Here is a 9743-nt window from a genome sequence, read left to right on the forward strand (position 1 = left end):
AGAAGAAGAAGAGAAGAGAAGAGAAGAGAAGAGAAGAGAAGAGAAGAGAAGAGAAGAGAAGAGAGAGAAGAGAAGAGAAGAGAAGAGAAGAGAAGAGAGAAGAGAAGAGAAGAGAAGAGGGGAAGACCATAACGAAGAAGCAGAAGGACACACAGGACGATGAACGTTTCATGCTCCAATGGGTAGAGCTCTTCTTTTGCACCTTTTCTACATGTTACTCCCCTCTGCATTTGGAAAAAAAATACACTTTCTGGCCTAAACCGTTTCTGCCAACTGCTCCATAAGTAGACATAGGAAGTGCTGGATTATCAGGTCATTTGAGCTGTTTCCTCTCTGTCCACCTTGTGCTCGGGTTCTTCGGTAAGATCGGTATGGTTGGATCAAACGGGCAAGCTGTCCCTTTGTGAATAATACAGCTTATTGTGCTTTGTAGAAAATCAGGGCAGCAGTTGACATACATATTTTTATTCCCCAACTTCTGTAGGTAGTGTGAGTTTATACTTAGCTGCTGTTGGGTTTTTTTTAAAGAAAAAAAGTTTAACAGTCACGCGTTTATAAAAAAGTCAAACTTTTCCACGTCAAAGCCATTGTCGGCTCAAGAAGGGCTCCAAAATTTGAAGACAACCAGATGAAATGGAAGCTTGTTCAGCTCAATGCAGACCAATGCCTCTTCCCTCAAACACTGAAGAGGCTTGACCTATCTGGCGATGTTGGAAGGCGGCAAGCAAAGACATGACTGTCAGTCTGATGTCAAGAAACTTGGCAAATATTTTTTTACCTTCAGGGGACCATCCAACTGCAGAGCAGGGGGGAAATTAGTTATTCTTCAGTCCTGCCTACTTCAACTCTGCTCATGGTGAAGGAAGCCCATTCCAAATAGGAACGGGTGCCCATACTCTGTATTTCTCAGGAGTGGTGTCCACTCGGGTTTTATGCACTCTCTTTCTTCTCTCTTTTGCCCATTTTGGTCCAGAAGTCTTCACCTTTAGTACTCCAGAAGTTATCCCAGGGTGCAGAGCTGTGGGTCTCCCCCGGTACCATCTGGCAGACACGGAGGTTGTTTCTGAACATGATCCATGTTTCTGGAGATGGGACATCCACTCGTATTTCATATTCCTCTTATCGACCATCAAAGAAAGGACAGAAAATCCACCTCTCCCTAATGCATGGCCAAGGGCTTCAGCTGTTTGCGGGCAGAGACAAACCACCGGGCAGCAACTCTTCATATGGGCCTCTTGGTACTCCAATGAGAAATCCCACTGGGTCTTGGACATCTTAGAGCCTGGAGTGCCAGGGTGCTGCAGCCTCTCTTGTGTATCGGTCCTTTGCAGTAAACAAGAGCCCTCGGCTTGTCGCAGAGGCCAGGTTGTTTATTTCTTTAAAAGATGACAAGTTGTATCATATGGAGTCACAAAACTGGAGGGGGGGTGGTTTTCTTATTCTGGGTAGGAAAGATCGTGAATATTAGTGTCAAATACCTTTGCCAGATGGACAGTCTCCTTTTCAAAACAAAGAAAACATGAAAACAAACTTCCAGAACTGGTGAGATATCTTAAAACAAGCAGATTTTAAATAACAATCTGCATTTTTCAACCTGATCGTTGGAAATATCCTTCTAGAACAATCTTCCTTGCCTAAATAAGCTGCTGCCAGAAGAAGGTGAGGAAAGAGGCTATAAAATGGTAGCAGAGGAGCAGGAAGTATCAGTGAATACTTCTAATTGGTATTTAATGCCTGGAGTGCTATGGCAAGGACTGCAAGCCCTTAGCCCCCAGCATGCTCCACAGAGGGAAAGGCTGTTACTTCTTCTCCAGAACTTCAGCCGGTGAACAGGTCAGGTGATGGGGGACGTCCGCCTGAAAACACCGAGTATCTACAACTCATCAGTGAGAAGGATGTGTCTTTTTCCGATCCCATCGGTAGGAACAAGCTCCTCATCGCTCTAAACACTTCCAGAAACGACAGCAGAAGCAGGCATTTCCAGGGAGGGCAAGATGCCAAATACCAGAGGCACAACACTCCATCTGTTGCTGTGGGTGGTCCAGTCGCCTCCTCTTCATCTCCACAACAAGTTTGATGGTACAGCCGAGAGCTCTCAACTGATTTCTTTGGCAGCTGCCTCTCCTTCCCCCCTTTGCAGATTGGCTTTCTTTTTCCAGGCTGCGTAAAGTGGAACAGCAGCGCAATGAGTCCTACCAGTACTGGGAAAATCTGCTCTATCTGCTTCATCATTTTCCCCTTTCCTTTTTTAATTAGGAAAGCACAAAGAGTTGAAATGATCTCCTTTCTGCTGCTAGGAGTAATGAACACATGATTATAGTAGCTACATTAACTGTCCTACTTGATTTTTTTTTCATTTTACAGTATTGCTTTGGCATCCAAATTTGCTCTCCATCCATCTGCTTTTTTCTTCGGAGATACAGGCAAAAGCCATGACAAAGCAAACTTCTCTCTGCACAGTTTACAATCATCAGAGCTGTCTTCCTCAAACTCCTGGCTCCGGTAGAAGCTGATGTAATTAATCAAGAGCTCATTCATGCCTTTTACCTGAATGACTGGTTCATAAGGGGATAGTCTTCGTTAGGACCTGTTGATATTGCCCAGAGTGAAAACTTGTTTTTTTCTAGGTTTTTAACACTTGACAGCATCTCAAATGTATGTTGCAATGAACCAGGTGTTGTAGAAAACTATTCAGGGCTGGGCTAAGGACCTGTGCAGCAGCCGCATCACAACAGCTTGGTGTCGGTGGTGGTGATGACTCCCCAGAAGCAACAGCTCTATAGGCAATGCCTGCAGGACACGGTTTTTTATGGGGGTTTTTTGACAAAAACATTTAAACTATTTTTGCTAACTTTTACATATCCACCAGATTCTTGTAAAATGTCATGGCTGGAGAGAGGAGGAAAAGGGAGTGAAGATCTTGGTGCTGTTCCACCTCTTCCTGACGTGACCTGCCAACGTCTTGTCTTTCCTCCCAGGGCACAAGTCTTCTGCAAGCTTCCCCATCAGTGCGGGAAGCTCTAGAGAAGGAAACCTTTAAAGAATTGAATCTTGGTGATCTTGATCATACAATCTTAGGGTTCCTCCATAGGTGATCTCTTGATCTTCCACTTGGCCAGAGGGAGAACGCAGTAGTACAGTATTAGAATAAAATGCCCTGATGTTATTCCAGTTGAAATATTCAGATATGGAGGCCACCATCTAATTAGAAAATTAATGCTGCTGTTTATCATCTTGAAAGAGAAGAAAACAGTCCCTCAGGATTTCTCAGATGCAAATATGATCCACCACTACCAACAGAAAGGTGGAAGCTCCTCTCGTGATAACCACAGTGATGGCTTATTCTTCTCAACCACTAGAAAAGCTCTTGCAAGAAAAAAAAATGGCCAACAGACTCCATAATAAGTTTCCTGGAACAATCCTTCCGGAAAGGCAAGCTGCACAATTAGTGCTATTTCATATTAATCATGCAAAATCAGGCAAATTCAAGGCAAGTGGAGAACACAGGAAACAGGATAAAATTTCCATGTTTTCACATAATAAAATAATTTAATGCCACCAGCCAGGAGGGCTTCGGGTGGCTTCTGCACGTAGATGTCCAGACGAGCTCGTTAACATTATCCATCTGTTTCACGGGGGAGACAGGCTGGTATTTTACAGCCTTTCGCTCCCAAAAGTAACGCCGGGCAGGGCAGTGGCCATGCCTCACTGTCGCATGCAGTGACAAGACTCAGGACATCCGGAGACCTGGGTAAAGCAGCCTCCATCATGTAAGAGGTGCAGAGGAGTCCCCGAGTCACAGGTCCCAGACTTGTTGGCCACAATCTGCATTTTTTCCTGGGAATTGCACGCTGTTTGTGCATGCACGGAAACACCCAGTGCCTTGCTGCTGCCTCGGGAGTGATGCTGCTCGGTTGGCAACCTAACCTGGAGGAGAAGGATGCTGCTGGAAAGCACGGCGGCTCGGTACCGTGCTCTGGCAGCGCTCAAACAGTGCTAAAATCCATAGGCAAAATGGAGGAGCAGGCGCTCCGACAGCACCCCAGCCAAGGACGGAGTAAAAGCCAGCACAGCATTTGGGAGATTAAAGCAGCAACGTCTGGAATGAGAGAGACACCCGACTTCAAATAAAAGTAGACATGTAACATACAGTTGTTGTTACTGCAGTTCGGTACAGCTGCAAAACGTCACATCAAATGTCTCCGGCGATTCCACATGTGTTGTCTTCATGCCCTCGCTGGAGCAAATGGCAGGACGGGCTCCCAAACGCCGAGATCTTAGAGCGCTGTCAGACGCTCGGCATCAAAGCGGTGCTCCTGGAGGCTGCGCCGGTGCAGACATCTGGTGCCTGCCTGGGATAACAGACTGCCTAAAGCCATTTTCTGTGAGCAGTTAAAGCACGGGGACGGCTGAGGTGGGGCCAATGAACCGTTACGGGGACCTGCTCCCAGCAAAGCTTCAGCTCGGGGCCGTGGGCTCCGCAACCTGAGAAACGGCGGCTACAGACCACCTGCCAGGGCAGAAAACGTGACCCCGCGCCATCAGAGCCTCCAAATAAAACCGAAACAGTGCAAGCGCGGAAAGGCGCCGGAGAAAAGGAGCCTCGGCGAGGACAGGGAGTCATGTCCGCGGCGTCTGCGGGCGCTGGGGTGCTGCAAAATTGGGTTGCGGTCGGCAGGATGCTCTGCCACGAGAATATGGCTGGCTTTGCCAGAGGGACCGGCACGGGGAACCAGAATAGATGGCAAATAAGATCGTTGTCTTCCCAGCGTCAGCAAGAGGCAATAAGCATCATCCCCGACACGCGGCAGCTCCTGCTGCCCTCGCTCTTCTCTTTTACGGGCAGCAGGTAGTTTGATGGTTCCTTTGCAGATCGTGGCCCCTCACCGGTGCCGGTCATTCTTGCGGCGCCGTGGCAGACATTCACGTTGCTGATGGGGCGAGCGGGGTCCCTCCAGCAGACGATGGCACAAGACGAGCGTCCAGGCTGGAACCAGGCAGCGTCACTGTGGCTGACAGCAAAACGCCGTGCCACCTGCCTGCGTGGCACGCCGCGGAAGAGGATTGCTTCCTCCAGGGAGGCAAGAGGAGTGCTCTGCAGAGGGCGAGAATTCAGTTATCTTTTATTCCCCTCAAACCTCAGCGATATCGATTGCAACAGAGAAGCCAGCAGCGATAACGGCTCTGCGCAAACAAAGAGCATGGATCAGCTGCGCCACGGCCAGCACCCAGCGACTCCGGTCCCGCGGAGAGCAGCGTCCGCCCTTGAGCTGCCGTACGAGCGCTGTCCTTGTCAAGGAGCAGTGTGATCGCTAATTAGCCAAACAGGCCGTCAAGCAGCCAAGCAGAACCGGGCTGTCGCAGAGCAAATCGCCGTCTCGCGCGATTGTTGGTCTCTTCTCCCATGTAGTTAGTGATAGGACGAGAGGAAATGGGCTCAAGCTGCGCCAGGGGAGGTTTAGGTTGGAAATTAGGAAAAATTTCTTTACGGAAAGGGTGGTCAAGAATTGGAACAGGCTGCCCAGAGAGGTGGGGGAGTCCCCAGCCCTGGAAGTGTTCAAAAAACGGGCAGAGGTGGCACTTGGGGACATGGTTTAGTCTAGTCTACCCTTGATTGGTTTAGAGCAGACTTGGTAGTGTAGGTTAATGGTTGGACTGGCTGATCTTAAAGGGCTTTTCCAACCTCAACGATTCAATGATTCTATGATTCTATGATTCTAAGCTGAGCCGCTTTGATGGGGCCGTGCCGTACGCTGGGGCGTCCGAGCTCCGTCCCGAGGGGGGGACCGTGGCGGGGACCGGTGAGGGACACGTGGCCGAGTGCCGTGGCGCGAGCAGGTTGGGCAGCGGCAGCGCAGCACGCGCGATTCCCGCTGTTTGTGTGTCTGCTTTGCTCCCAGGTACAAGGAGGAACCTCCGCAACGACCTGCTGGTAGCAGCCGACTCCATCACCAACACCATGTCGTCGCTGGTGAAGGAACTTCATTCAGGTAAGGGTTAATTTGGCGGCACGCGTGCGCAGCAGAAAAAGGAGAGCGTGAAGCCACGAGTTGGAGATTTTGTCTTTAGATTTATTTTTTTACAGAAACTATTTAAAGCATAATGCGAGACGATGCGTTCGTTTTTTTCAATGCTAAGATGAAAAATCATTTTTAGAGCTAACATCACTGAGAACTCCAAACACCTTCTGAACTGGCTTTCCACTGATTTTATCACTGATAGTTAAGGCAACACTCTGCAGGCACAAACCCGGCCGATAGCACCGGTGATGATTCATGAAGCAGACCGGCATCTTGCTCCTGCGCCTATTGATCCGTGCGTGCGTGACGGCACCGAGCAGCCCTTCCAGAGTGCCCTGCGGACATGACCGGGGCTGCTTACCAGGCAGGAGAAGTGCCACTGCCCAGTCCCACCCCCGCAAGTCAGAGCCCCTTAACAACCCAAGCCAGAAGCCAGGGCACATTTGTGAGTGAATCTCCCCAAGCTCTTGCTTGGTGACGGCGGTACTTTAGCAGCAGGTGAGACTCCTCTGCAGTCAATCCCCATTACATGCCGTAATCACAAATATATAGTAAACGCACCTGAGGCCCATCGCAACAAAGCTTTTAAACAGCGATGTGGAAAAAAGATAATTATTCCCTTTGTGCCTTTTTACTGTGCCAGCGGAGGGAAACACCCCGATGGGACTGGAGCAGCTCCTGCTGCAGCCCAGGGACGCGTCCTGTGGCTCTCGAGCTTTGTCGGCGACAGAGTGTAGGATCTTTTCGGATTCCAGCAGCTTGCTTGTGGGCAGCCTTCTCTTTTAAGAAAGAAGTAAAGCATTCTGCATTCAGACCGAACCTCACGGTTCCTGTTTCGCGCCTCCCCCAGCCCCTTGCTGTACCCGGTAGTTGCATCGCATAATCCCCCCCCATAAACTTGCCAAGCTCTGCATTAAAACCAGTTAGGCTTTTTGTTCCCACTGCCCTTAACGGAGAAGCCACAGTTATAAACCGGGTTGATATTTTACTGCTAAGCAGTAAATTCACCCAGTCTAAACCCCTGTGTCTTGGCTGCAAAGGCAGCTGCGAGTTAATAAAGTCTTTCATGTGTGACAGCAGCATCACTGGTGCCATTGCAGTGACGGGCCCTGTGTTTCTTCAATAAATCACCACGCTCAAGGCGCGCAGCTCTCTCCCCTCTAGGCTGAAACCCGGTGAACAAACCCTCTGCCCAAAACAGATGTCTGCAGTAATTTATTTTTCCCTTTTAATAGAAGAGGGCATTTGCAGTGGGGTGGCTGGGCTGGGGGTCTGGTCCAGGGTGGCTGGGTGGCAGAGCTGGAGCGTGGGCTGGACCTGCGGCTCCCCTGCCCTCCTCTGAAGCCCCTGAGAGCCTGGCAAATGCAAACAGCCCGGGTTCGCGCTATTGACAGCCCTTTCAGGCTTATCAGGGATCGTGCAAAGCAGTTACGGTTCACCAGGGAGTGAAAATGGAATTAATTACAGTCTCCTACTTGAGGATATGCAGATACTAAAGAAGGCTCCCTTGAAAGTATCTGAAATCATTTCATTTGTGTAAATTAGGAAAAGCATGAGTTATCCTCAGCTGATGAGAGTCAGTGGGATTTAACGCACATTGTCCCGGAGGTAAGCTGTGAGAATAGACACCTCCTCCAGCCCCAGGCTCGCCCAATATAGCTGCAGGCATTGTGTTGTGAGGGTTTTGTGAGACACTGGTGCGTGCACCACCCACGCCTCCGTTCGCCTCCCCGTACCTTTGCACGAGCTCGGAAAACAGATTCCTTTGGAAAGGAAACGCTGCTCAGGGTTACCCCTTCCTAGGTGGGCTTCCAGAGATTGTCCCCCCCCCGTCTGCTGCCTTCTGTGCTGATCATCTAATGCTCCCGGTGCCGCCGAGCGAGCGCTGACATGGTTTTTACTCCAACTGAGCTTTGAAAAGACGCACGCTCATCTCCAGGGACCGGGCGTGATGCCGCGGGAGGTGGCTCAGCCCCTGCCCTGCCCAACCGGAGGAAGGTTCAGGACCCAAAGCAGCTGCTGAGCTCCAGGGCACGTCTCTTGCTATTAAAAAGCGCCTTTGGTTTTGTCAGTGCTCTCTTCTGCGCTCGCACTAAGGACTCATCGGTAGCCATCGCTGAGTAGGCAGGGATTGTGTGACTCCCAGATGTCTCATCGGTCCTGCTGTCAAAGCAACAAAGAGAGCAAATGTTTATAAGATCCCCTTTGATCAGATCAATTCAAAATGCTACAGTTTTTTAAATTGTGCCTTTTATTGCAGGGTTTTCTCCTTTTCTTTGCTCTCAGCAGCATGTGGAGTAGGCAGAAGTGATATGACTGCTCATAATATAACTATTACCTGTTTACACAGGTCTCAGTGAAATGTTGCGCAGAGAGATATGAGCCACCATCTGCAGAAGAATGCGACCTTCTGCTCCCGCTCTCTGCTACATAAATAAGAGCCTGGCCATAAACTCTCTTCAACTTCACCGGAGTTAGATATCGTGACCCACCAGCTCTCAGAGATAAAACGAGCGCCCGTCTCTGGGGGCACAGCTCGCCACCGGTTACGTGGCTTTGCCCCACCGTGAGCATCGGCGTCACTGAACACCTTGTGTGGGCAAACCCTGCAACGCCAGGAGGGACCCTCCAAGGTTTTCACCTCACCATAGGCTATTTTCATTTTTCTTCCTTAGATTTGACCTCAGCCTAGAAGTCGTGCCTTCCTTCCCACGGTGTATATTGCACAGTTCTTTGCCTCTTACAGTGCTAGAATAAGCGCGCACAAGGGACTTTGGGTCCTAAACCTGCCTGGGCCAGGTTGTAGTCCACTCCTTTGGACAACGTAGACATTGCCTCCAGCTAGCACTCTACAACCTCTAATCATCTGATCGGGATGAGGTGGGGACCGTTTTGCCACCAGCAGTGAACGGGCACCGTGCCATGGAAAGGATGGCGATGCTTCCATCCAGGTTCTCCTTGGGAGCCTGAACACTCGTCCTCCTTCCCCTCCAATGTCAGCTCTGCCTGATAAGCCAGTTCTTCCTTGCTGCAGAAAAGGTCGCCAAGTATCTGTTCCCTCACCTACTTGTCTCATGTGGGCTTTTTGTCCTTTTTTTCTTTTGAAGCAGAGGAAGAAGACGAAGAAGAAACAGAAAAAATGCAGAACGGAAAGGACCGAGGTAAGGGGACAAACTATGGTCTCTGAGCTGTAAAGCATTTCCTGATTTGCTCCTCTGCAGGAGATCAGTTTGCCGTCTCCATTTGGAGCCCCAGGAGAGGGCTCGGAGTGCAGATGGCTCCGGGTGGAAGCAGCCCACGTTGCTGCTGCAGCTCTTACATCACCTGCAGACACGGCACAGGTTTATCTGCCTGCTCCGGTCATCGCCACGCTGCCAGGTTGCTGTCTCCAACATCCGCCGTGGCTTGAGATGTCCACAGTTTCTTCAGCGTGTGTATTCAGCTTTCGAGAATGTTTTTCTTTCAGCAAAGGTCATGCACAGATCTTTGAAGTGAGTAAGAGGAGGAGGAGTTGCTTTGAGTGCTGCGAGAAATCCAGTTCAGAAGAACATGCTAGAAAAAAAAACAAAGCGTGGGCTGGTCACCAGTGAAGGTCCTGAGCGGTGGGACCGTCATCTGCTGAACCACTGCCTCCTGTGACCTTGGCTGGACAAATGTTCAGAATTACTCTGCTGACGGTAATCCCGCGTAGGCAGTGCCATCGGCTAAGCGGGGTTTCGCAGC

The 9743-nt window shown here is 50.1% G+C and overlaps 1 protein-coding gene across 1 annotated transcript in view; it reads left to right on the forward strand.

Annotated features, from left to right (window-relative positions):
* The window catches only part of LOC104039232 (dystrobrevin beta), a 105033-nt gene extending 96631 nt beyond the window's left edge, over positions 1–8402 (forward strand). The window contains exons 15-16 of the mRNA XM_075707759.1: positions 5901–5990; positions 8371–8402. Of these exons, the coding sequence (XP_075563874.1) occupies positions 5901–5990; positions 8371–8402 (122 nt within the window). The remainder of the gene's footprint in view (positions 1–5900; positions 5991–8370) is intronic.
* Positions 8403–9743: the final 1341 nt, after the last annotated feature.

The sequence above is a fragment of the Pelecanus crispus genome, chromosome 3, assembly GCF_030463565.1.
Source record: "Pelecanus crispus isolate bPelCri1 chromosome 3, bPelCri1.pri, whole genome shotgun sequence".
Lineage (NCBI taxonomy): Eukaryota > Metazoa > Chordata > Aves > Pelecaniformes > Pelecanidae > Pelecanus > Pelecanus crispus.